The 24,421-nt window shown below is 34.7% G+C and overlaps 2 protein-coding genes across 2 annotated transcripts; one reads left to right on the forward strand and one right to left on the reverse strand.

The window, feature by feature from the left end:
- Positions 1 to 7,126: 7,126 nt before the first annotated feature.
- On the forward strand, positions 7,127 to 9,943 carry LOC145126830 (hybrid signal transduction histidine kinase M-like protein). Its single transcript, XM_079062115.1, has 2 exons — positions 7,127 to 7,606; positions 9,452 to 9,943. The coding sequence occupies exons 1-2, from the start codon at positions 7,263 to 7,265 to the stop codon at positions 9,807 to 9,809; spliced, it is 702 nt and encodes a 233-aa protein (XP_078918241.1). The 5' UTR covers positions 7,127 to 7,262; the 3' UTR covers positions 9,810 to 9,943.
- A 5,864-nt stretch (positions 9,944 to 15,807) lies between these two features.
- Positions 15,808 to 23,669, reverse strand: LOC145124084 (copper-transporting ATPase PAA2, chloroplastic). The gene is made up of 17 exons (XM_079059305.1): positions 22,986 to 23,669; positions 22,685 to 22,762; positions 22,491 to 22,588; positions 22,342 to 22,395; positions 22,122 to 22,208; positions 21,861 to 22,025; positions 21,642 to 21,752; positions 21,471 to 21,539; positions 21,266 to 21,375; positions 21,063 to 21,168; positions 20,860 to 20,926; positions 20,697 to 20,776; positions 19,193 to 19,647; positions 18,950 to 19,124; positions 18,714 to 18,845; positions 18,311 to 18,461; positions 15,808 to 16,176 (listed from the first exon to the last, which is right to left on the reverse strand). The coding sequence occupies exons 1-17, from the start codon at positions 23,623 to 23,625 to the stop codon at positions 16,046 to 16,048; spliced, it is 2,709 nt and encodes a 902-aa protein (XP_078915431.1). The 5' UTR covers positions 23,626 to 23,669; the 3' UTR covers positions 15,808 to 16,045.
- Between the last annotated feature and the right edge of the window lie 752 nt (positions 23,670 to 24,421).

Below are 24,421 nucleotides of genomic sequence, written 5' to 3' on the forward strand. Positions count from 1 at the left end.
GACTCGGCGAGTCGACTAGGGTTTCTCCCAATTCTTGGACACGTATGAACTCGACGAGTTAAAGGAGAACTCGACGAGCCAATCAAGGATTTCACGACTTCTCGAGTTCAGGAAGGACTCGACGAGTCGGTGAACTGCACTCGACGAGTCGAGTCAACATGGACTGTTGACTTTGACTGTGGACTTTGACTTTGACCAAGAGTTGACCAGTTGACTTCTGAGGGTATTCTGGTAACTTGGAGATTTATGAAAAAGGGTTTTATGGTAACTATAGGTGGTGGAGTTCGTGTTGGTGATCCGGGAGTTGAGCTTTCTAGTTTCAGACGACAGTTGCAAGGTGAGTTATCCTCACTATACTAAGGGGTCTAAGGCACCAAGGCCGACCCATTGGATATGTTATCCTAGCAGTGTTAGATGTTGAGTATAAGTTAGTGTTGCATGCTAGTAGTTATGCCAGTTAGGTAGACCTGTAGGACTACCTGTGATGTTATATGATTATTGCATGCTCAGTGGTTATGTGGGATGTTGTATGTTATGTGGGATGGGTTGAGGTTGTACTGCTCCGTGCGGTAGCCAACAGACCTTAGGAGCATTCCAGATACGGGCTAAAGGGAGACTCGTACTGTGGGCTCAGGAGCATTCCAGTTACGGGCTAAAGGGAGACTCGTACTGTGGGCTCGGGAGCATTCCAGATACGGGCTAAAGGGAGACTCGTACTGTGGGCTCAGGGGTAATCCAGTCTGTAAAGTTGGGGACCCATTACATGTTTTTCAGTTTGTATGATATGTTTATATGGATTGTATGTGTATCGGTATTTTGGGGGAACTCACTAAGCTCTCGTGCTTACAGTTTCAGTTTATTGTTTCAGGTACATCAGGGGATCGCGGCAAAGCGAAGGCGTTATCGTACAGCTCCTCATGTTTTGTCTATGTTTCTGGGAAAACTCTGATATTATACATTTTGAAAACATAGTTGTAATGATTTTTAATGGTTTGAAATGTTTTTAAAAGTTTAAATTGGTTTGAATTTTTGGGTGTTACATAAATCACCTGCTCACGTCGTGAGCACTGTGCTCACGTCGTGAGCTCTGTCACAGCCTTGGAGTTCGCGCCCCGAACTTCAGAAATTCATATATTTCGCATACGAGCTCCGTTTTTGACATTTTTTACATGCACGCGTAGGTGAGATTACGATATACAACTCTCGTTTAGACTCCGTCGGCTAATTTTGAATTTATTTTTATTATATTATTTTTAGTAGGCCGGGACAGGAAAAGTCCGCTACTAAATCATAACTTCTTCATCCGACGTCCGTTTTCGTCTGTCTTTTTACCGTTGAACTACTATCGACGAGATATTTGATTATCGTTTAGATTGTTTCGGCTAGAAATCACTCGATCTCAAAATCATAACTTCCTCATATGAAGTCAGATTTGGGTGTTCTTTTCATGCACGCTCTCGGTTTGACAAGCACTACGACTTTCGTTTAGATCACTAAGGCTAAATATTACTCTATCGTAAATTCACTATTTACGTCGCGCTGTGTCGTGTCGGTTCTGTCGCGAAACTTCGACATGTCATAACTTCTTCATTATAACTCGGATTTCGGCATTCTTTATATGTACGGAATCCTTGTAACATATACTACAACTTAGTTAAGATTACTCATTCTAAATAATCTTCCATCAAAAAGTTATTTTTGACGCTTATCGTCTCTAAATTGACTAGCCCTGATCTACGGGCGTTACATCTGATGATCTCAAGCCAATGATTGAATGTCTGAAATATTCTCCTATTGCTCAAGCTCTGACAATAGCGGAAACTGTGCCGCTGGTTCATCTCTCTAAGGCATATTCTTCTACTTTCTACAATCAGGATGAAGGGGTGATTAATTTTGAAATCGATTCCCATAAAACCTCCATCTCAAAAACCCGATTTTGCAGGTTGTTAGGGTTTTCTTCCACAGAGGGTCATGTTGATCCTGAATCGATTCCCTCCTCTGCCATTATCGAGATGTTTTTTCAAATGGGTTATCTTGGTGAGATTACACTTTTGTCCAAGTTTAAGAAACCTCATCTTCCAACGATGTGGAATGGTCTCTTCACTTTGTTATTCAAGAGTTTTTCTAAGCGCATTACTGGGTCAGACAGTGCCAACAAGCTCTTCTGCACGCTAATCTATGGTCTTTACAAGGGTATTAACCTGGATTTGGGTCAGTTCTTTGGGCGCAGCTAGTGCAGAGCATACTATCTTCATCAAGGCATTCGTAGATTTCTTGTGCTAGGTTTTGGTATGTTATTGTTCAGAGGTCTATCACTCGCCTTCAAATTCAAGTACCAGAAGACTCGGTACTGGCTGCAATTCCAATATTCCATACCAACAACTTCATGGTTTCTGATCCTACCAAGTTTGATTTTGTGGGCTCACTTCCGGAAGCCATGCTCCTTCACGTTCCTGCAGAGAATGTGATTATCAACGAATACCGAAAGAAGCCAGTACCAGGTCCTCGTCCAATGTCTGATGCGATGTGAAAAGCACTTGAGGAAGGAAATAAGCCTAAAAAGGAGGAAAGCGACAAGTGAAAGTTGGACCTTCAGAGCATGTTCAAACTCCAAAGAAGAAAGTTAAGAGGGTTGCTCGCAAGTCGAGATCACCCTCACCAGTCGCTCAGGAGGAATCAGAGTCCCGAACCATTTCCGAAGATATTTAGGCTCGGAACGACAACAATGATACAGGAGCCACTTCGCAACCCATGGTCTCGGAGCCCACTCCCACTCAGTCTACTGCGAAGGTATCATCTCCCATTTCCGCTTTAATTCCCATGTCAGATGATTCTTTTCATGTTCCTTCTCCTACTACCACATCTACACCCATCACAATCGCTCATTGTCCCAGTGTATCTGTTGGTGTTTCGCAACCACAGATCTCGATTGCTCAAACCACTCCCTTATACATTGAATCCACCGTAACAACCACCACTACTACGAGTTCACCTCAAGTGACTGTCAACGTATCTGATACGGGGGAAAGTGCTTTTGGTGTTACCGTTGCTCCAAGTTCTTCCACCGTCTCGCCTTTAAGAGATGATGATCCTGATACAATCTTTGGTGATGATCGAGATGTTTTTCAAGATTTCCACTACATCCCATTCAAAGTTCACCAGGAGAGTGATGATGATGATGCACCCATGACGAAAGGGCAGTTCAAGGCCCTCAATGAAAAACTAGATACTCTGCTTGAGTCTTCCAAATCTTCGTCTGATCGCGCATATTCCTTGAGGCTCACAAAGCATTGATTGGAACTCTCACCAAGGAGCATGCCAAAAGTCTCGATGCTTCTGCAAAAAATGTTGAAAACTCATAAAAGACAGTTCGTGAAACGACCGAAAAAGTCGAAAAACTATTTGCTGATATTACTCAATTTATGGAGGATTTTCGGAGTTCCTCTGATAAGAACACAGCAGCTGCGAACAAGGTGATCACGAGTCATGGCTCCACTCTTCAAACGGAGAAAGAAGCTTTGTCCAAAGTTCGTTCAGAACTCCGAGTGGACAATGCGGAGATGAGTGCCTCCATAGTTTCAAAGATTGAGAAGTTACAGGCAGATCTTGTAATTGAGAATAAAATCATGGATAAACTTGCTATGAATACTGAAAAGGTGAAGGTTCTTTCAGTACAAATTGCAAATGCCAACCAGCAGCTTGATGCTTTAAAGTACGAAAAGGCTGTTCTCAAGAGTTGTGTCGCAGATGTCAACCTTTTCTTGCAAAATCTCGTAGAGACTCGTGACTCGTTGCTCACAGTCTCAGTTCGCCAACATCTCGCTGACAAACTCAAACCAGTGTTCTTCATGCTTAATCGTATAGAGGGTGTTTCAGAATCTGGGTCTCTTCCGAAACAAGGGGGAGAAGCTAAGAAGACATTTGCTGAAGAACCCAAGAAACCAGCTGATGAATCTGGGGAACATAAGCCACAACCAAAACCAAAAGATCAGAAGGGTAATGAAGCTTTTGGATCGAAAGGAAAAGGTAAAATTGTTGTTGATGATGATGAGGAAGAAGAAGACTTATCAGAAGAGGCTAAGCTCAAAAGGAGGAAACATGACAAAGAGCTTGATGAGAATCTGCATGTTGCAAAAGAAGCTAAAGCAGCTGAAAAACAGGCTTGTGAAGCACAGTTTACTCTCAAAACTCAGAAGGCCCTCTTCCATCCTTGGTCCATGGAGCGGATTCTGAACGAGGCAATTGATAATCTGAATGTTTACTGGTTGGAGCCAGTTGCTTCGTTTGAATTGGAAAACACTTTGGAGTCTCAACTTGACTTTCCAATAACTCCGAAGGACTTTTTATTCCGATGTTTTGATAAGATAGAGAAAGCTCCTGATTCGGATAACAATGTCAATCAATCGCTTTTATCCTTCTATCTTAAACACGGAAAGCCTCAATATCAAACATGGAGTTCGAAGAAGATTACTGTTGTGAAAGTCTTTGGTCCGGTTGAAACAGAAAGCTTTATTAACGCTCGGTTCAAAGCATCATGAGGAGCAAGCAAATCGATCTTTGAATTCACTCTTGCAGATTTGCCATGCCTTAATCCATATGATTGGATTTCTTTGTTCAATACTTTATCTAAAGATGAACAGAAATTCGAACCCATTGTGGCACATCTGAAAAGGATGTTGGTCTCCTACATTCAAGAAATTTGGAAAATGGATGTGGAGATCACGGTTGTACTCCGAAAGAAACCCATTGTGCAACGAAAATAAGCTCCGAACGATGTCTCCAAGATAAACTCGGAAGAATCCAAAAGGACAATTGGAATGTGGCGTTTCAACAAAGTGCTAGAGATGGTACGAATGTTCAGAGGTGTTTGTTCTCCTGATCAGACAAGCATCTTTATTCTACAACCTGTCTGAACTATGTTTTAGGGATTACTGAACAATGCGAAGTGAATGATGCTGCAGCTAAGAAGTGCTTCACAGATATGATCAAATGGTATATCACAATTCACAACACTTTTCTTGGCCTGATGCCGAAACTCTTCAAGGTTCAGAAGTGCCAACAACAATGAAGAGTTCCCTTCCTTATTTGACACAAAGGGGGAGATTGTTGGGTTATTTATTGAGTTGTGTCAAATTTAATATGTATGTATTTAGCCTTTATTAAATGGATTGGGCCTGTTTTGTATGTATTTAGCCTTTAATACGGATGCTAGGGTTAGGCTATAAATATTGCATGCATGTTTTGTATTAGGGTTAATCGTTCTTGTGATTCCCTACATTGTCTTTACATAAAAGTTCAAATTGAATTCTTCTAAGGCATTGATTATTAATCATTCAGCACAACTTCGATCATTGTTCTTCTTGGTTGATTTACTTTACTATTTTGAATCTATCGATCTACAATTTTATTGTTTCAACATCTTCCATAGAAATCAAACCCTTGATCTTTATCTCTCATTCGTTCGAACATCACCATATCACTTCTCTTAAAATAAAAGCCTTAAACACACACTTCCAGACAAAGTTTTTCTTTAATTAAAAAAACGCTCAAAATTAGGGATAAACATATGACCCATTGAGCCGGCCTGGACCGGAAAAAAAACAGGGACCAGACCCGGACCAAATCGGAAATACATTTAACTGAGTTTTTTCGGTTTAAATTTTTAACAAAAATTGAATTTCCAGGTTTGGACCGGACCGTACCCAGAGTGTGTGTTTTTATCCAGATCAGACCATAATCGAAAGGTTTTTTTCTTACGTTATTTAATTATTAAAAATCCTTGAATAAATGAATCATCGTAAAAAGGAACATATTAGTTCCGTAAGGCTGGACGGAGTGGCCTCGGCAAGAACCTTAGCGAACACCGGGCCGACCACTCAGCATGTCGAGCTATGCTCGGCAACTCGGTGGAATATTGTCGAGTTGTTTCTTCTTCCTCCCTTTTTCCCACTTTCCTTCACCCCAACTCGGCAGCCATACCCTCCTCTCTTCTTCGATTCTTCTTTTCTTAGCCGGAACTGAGGTGGAGTTCGGCACCACTCCCCTGAGCCTAATACTAAAGCACTAGTCAGTTTTATCATCATCTCTAAAATTAGGCATTTTCGATTAAATAAATTTTATTTTTGACTACTTTTCCATATCAAAATTATGTTTTTAATAAAATAATATATATATATATATATATATATATATATATATATATATATATATATATATATATATATATTACTTTTAATAAAAATATATATATATTACGGATTTAGATTTAGGATTTCACACTGAAAATTAATTTCAAAACAAAGACCAAATCAGAAATCTTTTGAAAAAATATTTCTTTCTTAATTGAATACCACAACAAATTATATTTCTAACAAAAACATATATATTACAGATTTGGATTTAGATTTATGAATTCACGAAAAAAAAATTAATTTCAAACCAAAGACCAAATCAGAAATTTTAAAAAAATATTTCTTTCTTTATTGAAACCTGACCAAAAGAAATCAGAAATAAATTGCTTTAATAGTTCTTACAAGGTATTATTTAGATGAAAAAAAATGTGATAATATTTCGTAATCACAAACTTCAAAAATATCTAAAATCTACTACAATTTTAAATAAACATATCGAAAATGAAAAATACAAAAAGATATATGTATAATACAGTTAGAAAATCTAATGATACTAATTTAGTATTTTAAGACTATATTGTTGGGTAAAAGATGTCCGGCAAATAGAATATATGGTTCATATGGTCCAACAAGTTATATGAAGTCCAACAAATATTTAGACAAACAAATGTCAATTCTGTCCAAAAACCAAACCATGTTTGGGACCCGGAATCTAGACCCACACACCCTAAAACGGTCCAGTTTCGATCAAGGATACTCAAGACCTTCGGGTTGGTTCGGTCCGGATCCGGATCCGGCCCGTTGATGCATCCCTACTCAAAATCTTGCCTCGAAAACACAAACCTATATGTCTTTACAACATTATCATCCATTTTTTTTTAAGTAATATTAAAAAATGTAAGAAGGTAACAAACACACCTAAGTCAAAGGAAGTCTAATTTCATAAAAAATATATAGTATATATAATAAATGAAAAACCAGCCGGACAAAAGGTAGGATAAAGAACACACCTATGAGTGTATAAATACACATAAACACACTGATTTCGGATTCTAAACTGGGGCGCCCATTGTTGTCTCTTCCTTTACTACTTCCGTAAAATCCAACATTTTTTTGATTTACATTGATCGGATGAAACTTAACTCAGAAGGAGTGGGCAGTGTTGGTAGTGGTTGCCGGATTTTGCCGTTGCCGCCGCCGGAGACAGTAGTTATGACCAATCACGGAGGACGAATAGAAGCTGAAAGGATCTACGAAACCGCCGGAGCGACAAAGTTCATGAGGATCATAGAAGAAGAGTGTAATTCGTCTAGTAGTTCGTCGATCGGCAAAAATAGCGACGACGACGACGACGGCGGCGATCAGGAAGGTGATGCTCAAAGTCCTTATAGATATGATCATCAGAATAAGAACGAAATCAGCAATGGTTCTCTCGATGATGCAATTCAAGCTCTTGAGGAAGCGCTTCCGATCAGGTTTGTTTTCGTCTTCTCCTTCATTAACTCTTGTGTGTGAAAGTTCTGTATATTAACATCGTCGTAGATTTCAATTACAGAATTAGATTCTGCTTTGGTATCATGAAAATTAGGTATCTTAATTTTACTTTCTCTGATTCAATTTCAACTGTTTCTTTTTCCATGACGAATCGTATGCATCTAGATTGATACTGATACTTGACCTAATGCAATTCATGATCTTTTAAGCAACTATTTTAGCTAACAATCAAGGAGCTACATTCACAAATTGATTATTTGCATAAACTCAAGCACGATTCTTGCTTGAAGAATTTATTGAAAACATTTAATTGACGATTTCAATGTGTGAGATTGGAAATTATCAAATTAGGAAAAGTTTGGTGAATGAAAGGGATGTATTATCTTATACTCAATCTCATCCTCAACTAATTGCAAACGATTTTTGTCCCAAATAGAATTTAGATGCATTTCCATTTTCACAATTGACAAATTTTCAACAAAACACATCTTATCTTATCTTTTACCAAAAACATTCCAATTTTTACTTCGATCCACAAAAACTTTTGTTATCAAAATCAAACTTCTTTTCTTATGGATATTATTGTAAAGTCAACCTAAAAAAGCGTTAATATCGTCTTTCCATAAAGATCACAATAATTATATATATTTATATGATATTACAAAATAAAGGATCTAAATTGCCGTATCTTTCTTTTTACAATGTTATTGTTTTTAGTTTGACAAAATAAGTGTATGACATCATTACCAAAACATATTTCACATCTTTATTTTATATCCGCATATTCTTTTAGAATTATATAATATATGGTCACAATCCTATCCCATAATACTAAAATAAAGGGGACATTGTGCCACTTGTATTATTATTGTACTGTTTCTTATTTATTATTTTGTCCATTAAAGTAAAGGATAAGATAGAAAGTGTATATAGATAAGGAGTGGGGTAAGTAAAATAGTGACCAAAAGAGGCTATTAATTATAAATATAATAACATGTTTTAAAAGTGGTTTAATTGGGTAGGTTTAAAATACATATACGTGCACATGCAATTCATCAAACAATTTGCTGGTCTAACTTGGACCACAGTTGTATAACGATTTCCACGAAATTAATATCCAAGGTGTCATTTTTATTTAGCGTAAGAAAAGAAATAACAACTTATTTGTATCTATTTATACATTATGGTATTGTATATTTTTTTCTGTTTTAGTATGTTAATTTTTTTGTTAAGACATTGTATATTAAAAGATTTATCCAATTATAGCAAGTAAATTTTTTTGTAGTTTGATGACAATACTAAATCGCTAGATTTTTTTTAAAAAAATCGCTATATTTTTTTAAAATACAATACAATGTTATAATACAAATAAATTAAAAAATATGCTATAATAAAAAATCAACGAAATTGTAGTTGCTTTTTTTCTTTTTTTGCATCTAGCCCCTTCTTTATTCAATGGAATTATTCGTTAATATATTTGTTAGTATTTTTTTACTTAATAAAAGTTTTTTATTATTTTTATTTATTTTATACAAAAAAAAATACTATTGAAAGGAGAAAATAAGACATTTAGGGGCCTATTTTTTTATATGGATAGATGTTGTTTGCTTATTGAAATTATTGTTCCTCTTTAGATCAAATGAACTAAATGATAACAAATATTAAATAAAAATGGAATGTTTATTACTAGTAGTATATAACTATTACAACTAAACGAGAGTAAACTACTTTATTCTTTTGTCTAAAATTTATAATAAATAAATAAATAAAAACTATTTTAATACTTTATACCGATTACTAAAAGTTAACGCTCATTTTATTTACAGAAGAGGAATATCAACGTTCTACAACGGGAAATCAAAATCATTCACATCTTTAACCGAAATGTGGCCCTCATCTAAACCATCAATACATGAAATTGCAAAACCAGATAACGCGTACACAAGAAAACGAAGAAATCTTGTAGCTTCCACTATTTTATCGCATAAAAACAAGAACCACACTGCGTTCCAACTATCGGGTATCAATATGGGACGAATATCAAAGAAAGCCAAATCCTCCACATTGCGGTTTACTTCAGAAAACAAAGATCTTGAGTTAAATAAGAAGAACATGTCTTCGATTAGATCGTTTTCGATGGTGAATTTGCATCGATGTGGTTCTAGATTTATTGAAAATTGTTAGTTTGGAAGTTGGGAGGATGGATTTATGAGTAAATAGGTTATAATAACTAACATGTGCAGTGTCCTTTGGTATTTTATGGGCGTAAGGAAAAAATGTTTGGGTCATTTATTAATGAGAAATGCACTTTTTTTTTATTATTGTTATTATTTGTTAGTTATTGCATATGGTGTTGTGGGTTAAAAACGAATGATACTATGGGGTGTTTAAACGAATCGAATCGATATAAATGTGGCTTGTTTGTGTGTTTCTTCAAGTTTACCCAAACAATAAACAAATACAAACATATGAACAAACAATGGAAAACTATTTATTGATTTGTGTTCCTTGGGTAATGGTGGTGTTCAAACAAAATGAAATAATTGGCTTCAAACCAAGGTTAACATATTGGGATGGTGGACTTTTCTTAATCAGTTTTGGACTTTCCTTGATCAGTTTTGCATTCTAAATCGTACTTTTAAACTACACATTTGTCCACCATGAGACTTGAACTCTGAACTCTTTAGGCCCTTTAAGCTATGAGGGAGTGGGTTGTTTGTTTTTGTTCGATTGGACTTTTCTTTTTAATTGGAGGCAGGGTTTCTTGAAAACGATCAAGCTTTGTGGGTTCGTGTTATTGAAGTCATCTATGGTGAAGATGGCCGTTTTAGGCAATTATCTATGGTTATAGTTAAAAATAATTCAACGAGATGGGATTTTCTTGTTATTGTCAAGTTGAATGTTTTAACTTGAAGGTTGTAGTTAAAAATATTGCAACCATAACTAATGTACTTAATAAAGGAATTGATGTTGAATCGGTTATTTGTCCACTGACATACAGGATTCTGGACCACATATATAGTAATTGCTACATCTATTTGGCCACAAATCAAAAGATTGTGGGAGTTTAGACATTCCTTCTTTTGCCTAGGTCACAAATTAGATTACTTTGGTGGATAATTCCAAGTTTAATGTGGTCCAAAGAAGTTGTCTTGGTGTAGTTATAATCACAAATTTTTGGGTCATTTGGAATTTTCGAAACACACATTTTGAAGCGGTAAACATGTGGAAAACGGATTTATTCGATAAAGTTGTTTAATTATCGTTTTTTTTTATTACAATAGAAACAATACATGTAAGATTGAATGGGTTTGTTGCTTGTACAACTTTGATATTATTATTTCTATTAAATAAATTTATACGATTCCAAATGGAAGAAAATGAACCAAAACTATATTAACATTATCGAATTATCTTGATTATATTTATCTTACAAATATTTATTATTTTAAATATTATTATCATTTTCTATCTTTTCAATACAAACCTTAATCAATCATTTTCAAGTTTAAGATAAATGGAATCTTATCTTAATATTTATTGTTTTGAATAGTGTTTGTATTTTCTATAATTTAACACAAACCTTAATCAATCATTTTCAAAATTAAAATAAATGGAATCTTATCTTAATATCTATTGGTTTAAATAGTATTACTATTTCTTATGGTTTAGAACACAATCCTTAATCAATCATATTCAAATTTAAGATAAGAGGAATCTTATATTAATATATAAGGCCAGTAGGTGTATCGACACCGCACACCGTGAGGTGATGAGGGGTCACCGCAGTGGTGTAGTGACCCTCCCAGCACAAGACCATTTCACCGCATCCGCTTCTCTCTTCTCTTTTTTTTTACATGCTTTCTGATATTGTACAGTAAAACACTAGTCGTTGCATATTTTGAGGGGGTGATATGTGACCATTTACTACGGTGAAAAGGGTGAGATGATGGTAAAAGGAAAATGACATGGTGATGAAGTGGTAGGCAAAAAGTGAAAGGTAGTGAGAAGGTACACACCGGCGTATACATATCTCTAGTAGGTGTCTTTTTTTGCTTCTTTTATAGTTCTTGAGACAAGATCTACGTATAAATGCTTGTATTATATAAGATAGGATTATATACAATAATTAATATCATTAAGTTTTATATTAAAAATCCAATGATAGCATGTGGCTACAATATACTGTTGTCCTTTCAAAACCTTCTTTTCCCAATATATTGGGCCGTTTAGGATCATTGTCAGGGTTGGCAAGGTGGCTTACAGACTAGATCTGCCGGAGGAGCTTAGTCGGATCCACAGTACTTTCCACGTTTCGCAGTTGCGAAAGTGCATTGTGGACCCGGAGGTGGTGGTGCCACTGGATGACATTCAGATTGATGAGCGCCTGAATTATATTGAGAGGCCGATTGTTGTTTTGGAAAGGAAAGTGAAAGTCCTGCGCAACAAGGAGGTTCCATTGGTAAAGATATAATGGGAGCATCGTAGGGGATCCGAGTGGACATGGGAGTCGGAGGCTGAGATGCGGGAGCATTACCTAGAGTTATTCGCTACAGCAGACTTCGAGGACGAAGTCTAAGTCAAGTAGGGGAGAATTGTAACATCCCCACCGTCAGGTATTATTAATTTTTCCATTTAGACTTCATGTCTAAGGTCTACTCGACGAGTTGGCGCTTGACTCGTCGAGTAGCAGCGGGCCAGGACACGTCAATTAATGAGTGACTCGTCGAGTCGGCATGAGGGACTCGACGAGTAGGAGCTGGCAGTGGAAACCCTAATTTTCAGGGTTTTGCACCCTATATATTGGACCATTAGCGCCTCCCACTGTCCTCTATCACCCTCTTGAGACCCAGAAACCCTAATTTCCGTGAGTGAGAGCTTGGAGAGTGTTTTGGAGCTTTGGGAAGTGACTTTTGTGAAGGAAATTTGTAGATCAAGAGGCTAGCATCAAGATTTATGTGTGGATCCAGAGCCTACTTCAGTTTGGGCACGTTTTGGAGGTAACCAGTTGTTACCTTAACCTCTTTTTCTTCTAGAATCATTCATATGTGGAAACTAGGGCTTTCTTTAGTTATTCATGAAGGGATTTTGGTATGGGAGCTAGATCTGAAGTTGAAACTTCAGATCTGAACCTCTTTTGAGTCCTAAGTCCATAAAGTTTCCAGCTTTTGCAAGGATGAGACTCTCCTATGGTGTAAAGCTCCATTAGAAGCTTAGATTGGTCATTTGGAGCCTTTAGGGCCTTGCATGCATGTAAAGTTTGCAACTTTACGTGATAAACATGCCTTAGAAGCTTGGATCTGTAATCTGGAACCTTGGCATGGCTTGAAAAGTGTCTGCATGGATGAAGGTCTGCAAGGACTCGGCGAGTTGCATAGTCAACTCGGCGAGTCATATGAAGATGGTCATGAACTCGTCGAGTTGATGAACAACTAAACGAGAGTCAAATATTAAATAAAAATGGAATGTTTATTACTAGTAGTATATAACTATTACAACTAAACGAGAGTAAACTACTTTATTCTTTTGTCTAAAATTTATAATAAATAAATAAATAAAAACTATTTTAATACTTTATACCGATTACTAAAAGTTAACGCTCATTTTATTTACAGAAGAGGAATATCAACGTTCTACAACGGGAAATCAAAATCATTCACATCTTTAACCGAAATGTGGCCCTCATCTAAACCATCAATACATGAAATTGCAAAACCAGATAACGCGTACACAAGAAAACGAAGAAATCTTGTAGCTTCCACTATTTTATCGCATAAAAACAAGAACCACACTGCGTTCCAACTATCGGGTATCAATATGGGACGAATATCAAAGAAAGCCAAATCCTCCACATTGCGGTTTACTTCAGAAAACAAAGATCTTGAGTTAAATAAGAAGAACATGTCTTCGATTAGATCGTTTTCGATGGTGAATTTGCATCGATGTGGTTCTAGATTTATTGAAAATTGTTAGTTTGGAAGTTGGGAGGATGGATTTATGAGTAAATAGGTTATAATAACTAACATGTGCAGTGTCCTTTGGTATTTTATGGGCGTAAGGAAAAAATGTTTGGGTCATTTATTAATGAGAAATGCACTTTTTTTTTATTATTGTTATTATTTGTTAGTTATTGCATATGGTGTTGTGGGTTAAAAACGAATGATACTATGGGGTGTTTAAACGAATCGAATCGATATAAATGTGGCTTGTTTGTGTGTTTCTTCAAGTTTACCCAAACAATAAACAAATACAAACATATGAACAAACAATGGAAAACTATTTATTGATTTGTGTTCCTTGGGTAATGGTGGTGTTCAAACAAAATGAAATAATTGGCTTCAAACCAAGGTTAACATATTGGGATGGTGGACTTTTCTTAATCAGTTTTGGACTTTCCTTGATCAGTTTTGCATTCTAAATCGTACTTTTAAACTACACATTTGTCCACCATGAGACTTGAACTCTGAACTCTTTAGGCCCTTTAAGCTATGAGGGAGTGGGTTGTTTGTTTTTGTTCGATTGGACTTTTCTTTTTAATTGGAGGCAGGGTTTCTTGAAAACGATCAAGCTTTGTGGGTTCGTGTTATTGAAGTCATCTATGGTGAAGATGGCCGTTTTAGGCAATTATCTATGGTTATAGTTAAAAATAATTCAACGAGATGGGATTTTCTTGTTATTGTCAAGTTGAATGTTTTAACTTGAAGGTTGTAGTTAAAAATATTGCAACCATAACTAATGTACTTAATAAAGGAATTGATGTTGAATCGGTTATTTGTCCACTGACATACAGGATTCTGGACCACATATATAGTAATTGCTACATCTATTTGGCCACAAATCAAAAGATTGTGGGAGTTTAGACATTCCTTCTTTTGCCTAGGTCACAAATTAGATTACTTTGGTGGATAATTCCAAGTTTAATGTGGTCCAAAGAAGTTGTCTTGGTGTAGTTATAATCACAAATTTTTGGGTCATTTGGAATTTTCGAAACACACATTTTGAAGCGGTAAACATGTGGAAAACGGATTTATTCGATAAAGTTGTTTAATTATCGTTTTTTTTATTACAATAGAAACAATACATGTAAGATTGAATGGGTTTGTTGCTTGTACAACTTTGATATTATTATTTCTATTAAATAAATTTATACGATTCCAAATGGAAGAAAATGAACCAAAACTATATTAACATTATCGAATTATCTTGATTATATTTATCTTACAAATATTTATTATTTTAAATATTATTATCATTTTCTATCTTTTCAATACAAACCTTAATCAATCATTTTCAAGTTTAAGATAAATGGAATCTTATCTTAATATTTATTGTTTTGAATAGTGTTTGTATTTTCTATAATTTAACACAAACCTTAATCAATCATTTTCAAAATTAAAATAAATGGAATCTTATCTTAATATCTATTGGTTTAAATAGTATTACTATTTCTTATGGTTTAGAACACAATCCTTAATCAATCATATTCAAATTTAAGATAAGATGAATCTTATATTAATATATAAGGCCAGTAGGTGTATCGACACCGCACACCGTGAGGTGATGAGGGGTCACCGCAGTGGTGTAGTGACCCTCCCAGCACAAGACCATTTCACCGCATCCGCTTCTCTCTTCTCTTTTTTTTTACATGCTTTCTGATATTGTACAGTAAAACACTAGTCGTTGCATATTTTGAGGGGGTGATATGTGACCATTTACTACGGTGAAAAGGGTGAGATGATGGTAAAAGGAAAATGACATGGTGATGAAGTGGTAGGCAAAAAGTGAAAGGTAGTGAGAAGGTACACACCGGCGTATACATATCTCTAGTAGGTGTCTTTTTTTGCTTCTTTTATAGTTCTTGAGACAAGATCTACGTATAAATGCTTGTATTATATAAGATAGGATTATATACAATAATTAATATCATTAAGTTTTATATTAAAAATCCAATGATAGCATGTGGCTACAATATACTGTTGTCCTTTCAAAACCTTCTTTTCCCAAAACCATATTTTTAAATCATCCATACTTTTCGTAAAGTGATGATTATTTTGAAATAAATATAAAAAAAATATGATCATTTGGTTTTGGTAAAAAAAATCATGTAATGAAATTCTACAACAAATAGACAGATATAATGTAATGAAACCATGCTATAATGTAATCAACTTAAAAACAAAAATAACAAAATATAAACTGCTTATATATAAATTTAAAGACCAATATTTATAATAATTTCAAGAAACAGTTTGTAGTTTGTACTCTATACGTGTTGTTATATCATGGCAAAGGTACAACAAGTTGAAGCACAATATTCCTTTGCCTTTGATTTCCTCTACTTACATAGTTTACGATAAATCAGATCTCAATAACAACCGTATTACATCGTATAAATTATATAACACAATCAATCAACATCTTTATGCTCTTAAAGATGTAGATTCAATCCGCTTTTCACCTTCGTTTTTCATTTTTTTATTATGAGACCCGTGAAGTTGTAAAAGAAGTGAGTTGCTCACAACAAATATTGAACTAAACGCCATAAGTCCACCTATCAATTATCAAAACAAACAAATGAAAACCAAAAAAAAAAAATGTTAATATTTTTTCATAATCAGTCCCGTTTTTCTTTATTTTTTTCAGCCATATAAGGTTCAAAAAATATAAATTGTTAATATTTTTTCAGTCATACAAAATATGTAATATATTCAATCTTCAATCTGGCAAAGTGGCAATGTATTTCTATTTTTATTTATAAAAGGTAAAATGTGAGAATATATTAATTATTCACTTAATCACCCATTCGAGACTTGAGGTATCATATATACCAGGTAAATGTAAATTTGCAAGATAACAAGAGTTATTAAACATCATTTTAAGAATATTTGTTAAATTTCAGTACTCGATACATGTTATATAATTGGAAGAATATTTATATAAAAAGATTTAATCGCATCAAAAAGTGAGGGAAGCATGTATAAATATAATGTTTGGTTATTAATCAATTGATAGATAATCAATGCATTCATTATGTTTAGCTATAAACTTTCATGATTACCAATAAAAGTACTGGTGACATAAATGCCTTTAATATATAATATTAAAATTGATTTAGGACTAATTTCATTCCAGTTTTAAACCGGTTTCAGTCTTTAACCAACTTATGACTGAAACCGGATTTAATTCGGTCATTCAACCGAAAGTAAAGACCGGAGGACTGGTCTAAGTAGGGGTGAGCATTTGGACCTGTGGACCAGACCGGACCGTTTTTTTGGACCCCCAGCCGGTTCTCGGTTCTAGGATTTCAGCAAAAACGGTCCGGGCCGGTTCCAAGTAAAAACTGGTTTTGGACCGGTTTATTTTTTAAAAAAATTGTATTTTGTAAAATTATTTAAAGAAACATATCTCATTCGTTTTAAGTCGAATTGACATGCGGTTTTTTCCAACGTGTAAGTTAGAATTTGTAGATGATTTTAGACTAATTTTGTTGTTTTTGTTGTTATATTTGATGAGTTACAATCATTCAAAGATGAGATATCAAAGTTGAAATATTTCAGCTTTTCAGCAATTCTGTGAAATTATTTAAATAAACATACCTCATTCGTTTTAAGTCGGATTAACATGAAGTTTTTTCTAACGTGTAATTTAGAGTTTGTAGATGATTTTAGACTATAATTTTGTTGTTTTTGGTATTATATTCGATGAGTTACAATGCTTCAAAGATGAAATATCAAAGCTGAAATATTTCAGTTTTTCAACAAGAAATTTAAAGTTTTGTATTCTGTGAAATTCTTTAAACAAGCATATCTCATTCGTTTTAAGTCGGATCGACATGCGGTCTTTCCCAACGTGTAATTTAAAGTTTGTAGATGATTTTAGACTATAATTTTGTTGTTTTTGGTGTTATATTCAATGAGTTACAATCTTTCAAAAATAAGATATCAAAGCTGAAATATTTCAGCTTTTCAACAAAAAATTTAAACTTTTTTATTCTGTGAAATTCTTTAAACAATCATATCTCATTTGTTTTAAGTCGGATTGACATGCGCTTTTTCCAACGTGTACTTTAGAGTTTGTAGATTATTTTAGACTATAATTTTGTTGTTTTTGGTGTTATATTCAATGAGTTACAATCCTTCAAACAAATAGTATAAAGTATAAATAAACAAAGTTTGACCGGTCCAAAAGGCACAATAAACGAAAACGAATTCATTTTTACGAGTTGTACCGTATCAAACCCAAAAAAGTATTCATTTTAACGAGTTGTAACGTATCAAACCCAACAACATATTCGTTTTAACGAGTTGTATCAAACCCAAAAACACGTTTTAACTTGTACCGTATGCATATAAAGTTGTACCGGTCCAAACAGGTCCAAGAACTGGAAAACCCGGACCTGGAGACCTGGACCCGTTAAGTCTCATCCGGTCCACGGTCCACGATATTCTCCAAAACCGATCCGGTCCAAATGCTCACCCCTAGGTCTAACCGGTCCTTTTTTAAAAAAAGGACTGGTTTTAGACCAGTCAAGGACCAATTTCATTTGTCAGGGACTCGCACTTAATCTCTGGTTTGTGCAAAAGATGTGAATATCCTATCCTCGTCATTTTTGTCTAGTCCAGATAACAAATGGAGCCCAAAGAAATATCAAAATCAATTTATAAGAAAATAAAAATGTAAATTACCTGAAAGTGAAGGTGTCATGGCAAAATCAAAATGAGGAAGAAGCACACCAGCTGCAATGGGGATTGCAACAACATTATACGCCACAGCCCACGACAAATTCTGATGAACTTTCGACATTGTTGCTTTTGCAAGGTCAATTGCATCTACCACCTACACACATCACATCACAACTCAGTAACAAGACATGACATGACAGAACAGGTTGTATTTGTACTACTTTGACGTGCACTGGACTATGATCACAATGGGACAAAATTTGCAATTTTTTATCCCACGAAAAAGGTGGGACATGGACTTGCTCTCGATCTCTCGTTTGTGCAAAAGACGTAAATGCCCTCTCCTCATCCTTGTGATTGAAAAATATCCCGAAAAAGGTGTTATATGTAGATTGTAAATGCTCACTTGTGAAAGTTTGTTGCCAAGAAGTATAATGGACGCTGCATTGGAGGCAGCATTTTCTTGTCCTTCAACTTGCAAAGCAATTCCAACATCCGCTAGAGCCAAAGAGGGTGCATCGTTAATCCCATCTCCCACCTTAATTTTGAAGATTATATCATCATTATTTACATTGGAATTCAAAAAATATATATATATATATATATATATATATATATATATATATATATGAATATACATACCATTGCGACAGAGTGGCCAGAGGATTGAAGAGTTGAGATAGCATCGGATTTTTGTTGTGGAGTCAAAGAGGCATTGATGAGATGAGTTTGTATGCCAACTGTCTTTGCTACACTTGCAACTGCCTCTTCCCTGTCTCCTGATAACAAGATTGTTTCTATCTTCTTCTTTTGTAGCCTTCAAAACATAACAAACAAACAGTTCAGGGTTCAGGGTTTAAGGTTTAGGGTTTATAGCAGTAGTACCTTTTTACAGTAGACTCAGCATCTAGACGTAAATTATCAGATATCCCAATCGCACCAATAATCCCTTCTCCTTCCACACCAACAAAAACAACTGTTTGTGAATAATCGGAAGATGAACGCCCTTGTGATGATTTTTTCATCACATCTTTTTCCAAATTCATAACTTCTGAAATATTTTTTTTAATTTGAAACCGTTGGTGAACCCATTTCATAGATCCAACAGCCACCAAACAGCCACCAACTTCCGCCATGGTCCCAAACCCTGGTTCCACTAACTGCCTACTTGTAACCGGAATATTTAGATTTAATAATTCTGCTTTGTTTATAATAGCCTTTGCAATTGGATGTGATGCTGTTTTTTCTACTGCAGCAGCTAATTGGAGGATTTCGTGTTCTTTGTGAATAAAAGATGATATGGAAGATACTGTTGGTTTTCCTTCCGTTAGAGTTCCTGTCTGGTTATATACAAGAAATAGCAATGTACTTTTATTCATTTGTTTATTAATTAGTATAGCATCCTACTTTCATTTCTTCCTATTAATTATTAGTGTTAATCTTCTCATAAAAACACCTTGTACTTTGTGTTTTTTTTCCAGATTAAACCTTAACTTTATTTTTTTCATCAAGAGTTAATCTAAAAAAAAGCTTATATTTTGTGTTTTTTCCGGATTAAACCTCAAAAAAAAATCCTGAAAAAGACCTTGTATTTTTTTCATTTTTTCTGATTTGGCCCTTTTAGTCATTTGTTGCCAAAAAAAATGTAAAATGTGAGGGTTTTTTCGAGAAAAACTAAAAAAGTTGAGGGTTTATTTGGAAGCGTTTAGAAAGCTGAGGGTATTTTTCGGAAAAAAATACAAAGTTGAGGGCTTTTTCGGAAAAAATAAAAAAATACAAGTTCAGGCAAAAAATAAATTTGAGGTTTAATCCGGAAAAAACACAAAATATAAGGTTTTATTTAAGATTAACTCTTTCATGAAAAAGAACGTGTATTTTTTAATTTTTCCGATCTGGTCCTTTTAGTCAATTTTCTCTAAAAAAAGTTGTAAAATGTGAGGGTTTTTTCAGAAAAAACTAAAAAAGTTGAGGATTTATTTAGAAACATTTAGAAGGTTGAGGGTTTTTTTTTGGAAAAAAAAAAGACAAAGTTGAGGGTTTTTTCGGAAAAAAACGAAAAAATATAAGGACTTTTTTATGAGAAAAAAATAAAGATGAGGTTTAATCCCGAAAAAACACAAAATATAAGGTCTTTTATGAGATGAACCATAATTATTATAGCATTGTATTTTGAAAAATCTACCCAATTGGAGCAATATCACACAAACAAAAAGTGATTTTTCAAAAATACAATGCTATAATTAGGTAAAACTTTCAAATTACATTGCCTTAATACAAAAAAATCAAAAGTACAATGTTGTAATAAAAAGAAATGAAAGTAGGTTGCCATTATTTACACATTTCACCTGTTACATGAAAAAGGAATTGAAAAGAGTGTTTAAATAAATACCTTGTCTAGAGTGATAATGTCTATGTTTGCCAAACGTTCCAACACATCACCTCCTCTAATAAGAAGCCCCTGCTTAGCACCTGTTTTATATCCTAATTTTAAAAAAAAAAAAAAAAAAAAAAAAATGAAAGTAGAATGTTGTAATAGAGATGGTATAATATACCTAAAGAGGTTCCAACAAGAATAGCAGTTGGTGTTGCAAGTCCTAGTGCACATGGGCAAGATACAACCTGAAAAATAATTATACTTATTTTTCCATTATAATAAAATGGTGAAACTAGGTTTTATTTTTCTGTAGTTTTCCCTTTTTAAAAGGTGTAAAAAAAGTAAAAGTTTAATTTGGTTAATTATGTATGACTCACTCACCAAGACATCTGTGGAAAGTTTTAAGCTCAAAAGCAGAGGATTTTCCATAGGGCCAGAAATGTCATTTAGCAACACATCTGGAAAAACATGTACCCCAACATAGTACCTTCACATTTAACAATGGAATAAACAAAAAGCAATTACTAGTTTAAACTTGTGAATGATATTTTTTGTGGCAAAATGGTAAATAAATAGTTTTATACCAAAAGGCAAATGTTGCTGCTGATAAAGTCATAACAGTGTACACAAATGGTCCAGCAATTGAATCTGCAAGCCTCTGTATAGGTGCTTCACGCCCTTGAGCATCCTCTACCTAAAACAAGGTGTACAAAAATAGTGCTTTCAACCCTAAATGCAACAAATAAATGAAAGTAAAATTGCTATTTCTTCCATTTAATCTAATAATACCATTTTCACAATCTTTGTTATTGTTGAGTTGGATCCAGTGGAAGAAGCTTCAATTTTCAGTGGGCCATCCTGAAAGACAGAATATTACCTCAAATTTTATAATTCCAAAATAAAAATTATATAAAAATGCTCAAAGATCAAATTTTTCTCCAAATGCTCAAAGAATATTACCCAATTTATTGTTCCAGCTGAGACAAAAAGCCCTTCTTCCTTAAAAACAGGAAGAGACTCTCCTGTAAGCATAGACTCATCCACAACACTTCTTCCTGCAATAACTTTCCCCTGAACACAAGATTATATTCATCGTATCAAAAGCCCTAATCCATAAACTATTTTATTGAAATTGTAATGTGAATTATGATGTTCTAATTGGAAGTTAACAAGACTTACATCTACAGGAATAGTTTCTCCAGGCAAAACCAATACAAAATCTCCAACTCGAATGTCATCAGTAGGGACTTCAATACAGATTGAATCAGAACTCAGTATGCTACCAGTAGATGCATCAGTTTCAGAGGGAGAGATTACTAGACGTGACTGTGTGGATATCAGTGACTGCAGACACATGATAGCCACAAGGGTAAAAATGTCAAAACATAAAGGTTTTGTAGAATTATAATGCAGAAAGTTTGTTTGAAAATATAAACTTACTAATAGTTCATTCATGTCACTAGATGCCCTAAGTCTTGCCCTTTCTTCAAGTGAACGACCCAAGAGAACAAACCCAAGAAGCATGACCTGCATGCTAAAAGAGAGCAGCCCTTAATGAGAAATTCATTTTCAAAATTATATGATGATGACTGAATGAGTAGAAATTACAAAAGTTGGCATTTTGAAAAGAAAAGAAAACTGTAAGTGACACTATACAAACCGGTTCATCAAAGAATGTGGCATCCCATCCAAGATCAGGGTTAAGAAGTGAGATCTAGAAGATGGAGAATGTATTAGTAGTATGAAACATGTAATGATGTGATAATGTAAAATTGATGAAAATAGGATGTCCATGAATGAGAAGCTTACAGCACTTATCATAAAAGCAGCAATGGATCCAAATCCAACAAGTGAGTTCATATTTGGAGAGCCCTTAAAGAAGGCCTTTAGACCATCATAAAGCAAATCTGAGAAAAGTTTCATTGGATATAAATCATATGATCAGATGGATTATTGACAGAATTGCAAACTTGTTTTTTTTTCAGGTAAGAAGTAAAACCAACCTCTTCCAGGTCCCAACAAAGCACCAATAGCTAAACTGCCCTTGAAATAGGAATTGTGAAGTATTTCCATTAATGCGCCTATATAAGACCAGAAGTTAAAGCATTTCAGCCTTTCAGGTAGATATATAATCTAGCAATTCAGGATAGTTTTTGGATTCTGTTCAAAATCATTGCAGCAAAGGCCAAATCCCACTTTTTCAACCATTAGATTTTAGGTGCCAATAGAAAGAGGATAATCATCTTAAAGGTGGGGGAAAAGAAAGGATTCAAAAGGAAAAGGAAGAAAGAATTAGTGAATTACCATGGCCGATGTGGATGCCAAGAGAATGCAATATATGAGAAGCATGCGATCCACAACATAAAGCAACTAAAGTCCAAGCAAAAACAACCCGGTTTCTACTTTCAACCATCAACGCCTCTTTCCTTGCCACCGTTTCCTTCCATTTCCGCACCTTCTCTTCAATCCCTAATCCCGACGCCCTCCTGTTCGACGGAAATCCACACTCCGTCAATTTCCGAGCAAATTCATCCGCAGCGTTCACACCACTCACCTCCGCATCAGCATTCAACCTAATCGCCGCCGTCTCGGTCAACATATTGACCACCACCGACTCCACTCGCTGGTCGGACGACAAAATTGACTTGACACGTGAAACACACGCGCCGCACATCATTCCAGTTACATCAAGGAGCACGGAAGGCTGGTCTTCCCGGCGTGGTTGTTGTAGCTTCTCCGACGTGGTCTGTAAAGGAGAGTTGACATCAACTGCCTTGGCGAGGACGAGGAGGTTAGGAAGATGTTTGTGGACGATACGTGGTGGTGGCCGGTAAAGGTAACCGCGATGCCGTTTGTAGTCAACATTGCAGGTCAAAATGCGGTGGCTGAAGGTGGTGGACTTGGGTTGAAGTGGTAGAGAGATGCGGAGGAGATCCGTAGTCATTGTGTGTTCCTGAGTGAGGGAGAGAGAAGGAAATTTTGATTCATAAAAATGCTATTTTTTCGATAAAATATAAATTTTTTCTATTTTCAACCTTCTACTATTTTTTATTTAAATTTTAGCCTTAATTTGTTTTTCTTAAAGAAAAGGAAAATACTAATAAATATTTCTATGTCACGTGTATTTCTATGTTAAAAAAAAGGTTTATATCAAAGGGACTTTAGCATAACTGTAAAAAGTGATTATCTCAAATAAAAGGTCATTAGTTCAAGTTTTTTAGGAGACATAAATGGTATTTAGGAGTAGGTTAGTTAGTTTGTCGTTTCAAAAAAAATAAAAAAGTTTATCGTTTAAATGAAAGTTATTACTAAAATGATTTTATTGGGAAGTTAGGTATATACAGAAAGTCATGTAAGTTATTTTTTATTAAAAATAATCGATTAACTAATGAATTAACAACTCGGTTTTAAAGAGTTAGTTAACTATGTATCTGGGCATGACATTTATTTAATACAAACATATCTTACATCCAATCAATTTTAGAATTTAGCTTGCAAATGAAGGTGTTGAGTACTTGCAAGTAACTATTATTATGTATTTTGATAGTACTTTTTGTTGAAGGTAATGTTTTCGCCAACGATTTATATAGAAAAAGGCCTTGATGCAGACACGTTAGATCAATATATTTATATTAGCATTTATTTTTGCAACATTTAAAAGTTTCTTAAACATGCTTTCATATATCTTTTATAATTAGAATGGAAAATATTTGATTATTTAATGATTCAATAGTAAACCA

The sequence above is a fragment of the Lactuca virosa genome, chromosome 7 (genome assembly GCF_052849685.1).
Source record: "Lactuca virosa cultivar CGN04683 chromosome 7, Lactuca_virosa_CGN04683_v6, whole genome shotgun sequence".
Taxonomy (NCBI): domain Eukaryota; kingdom Viridiplantae; phylum Streptophyta; class Magnoliopsida; order Asterales; family Asteraceae; genus Lactuca; species Lactuca virosa.

Bases quoted from the DNA above. Each gene is read 5' to 3' on its own strand.
- LOC145124084 (XM_079059305.1), bottom strand. From the start codon at position 23,625: ATGACTACGGATCTCCTCCGCATCTCTCTACCACTTCAACCCAAGTCC. The intron at 21,376-21,470 runs GTATTATTAGAT...ACCTTGTTTTAG, and splicing joins TAACAAAGATTGTGAAAATG to GTAGAGGATGCTCAAGGGCG. The intron at 19,125-19,192 runs GTACTACTGCTA...TATGTTTTGAAG, and splicing joins GCTGAGTCTACTGTAAAAAG to GCTACAAAAGAAGAAGATAG.
- LOC145126830 (XM_079062115.1), top strand. From the start codon at position 7,263: ATGAAACTTAACTCAGAAGGAGTGGGCAGTGTTGGTAGTGGTTGCCGG. The intron at 7,607-9,451 runs GTTTGTTTTCGT...TTTTATTTACAG, and splicing joins GAGGAAGCGCTTCCGATCAG to AAGAGGAATATCAACGTTCT.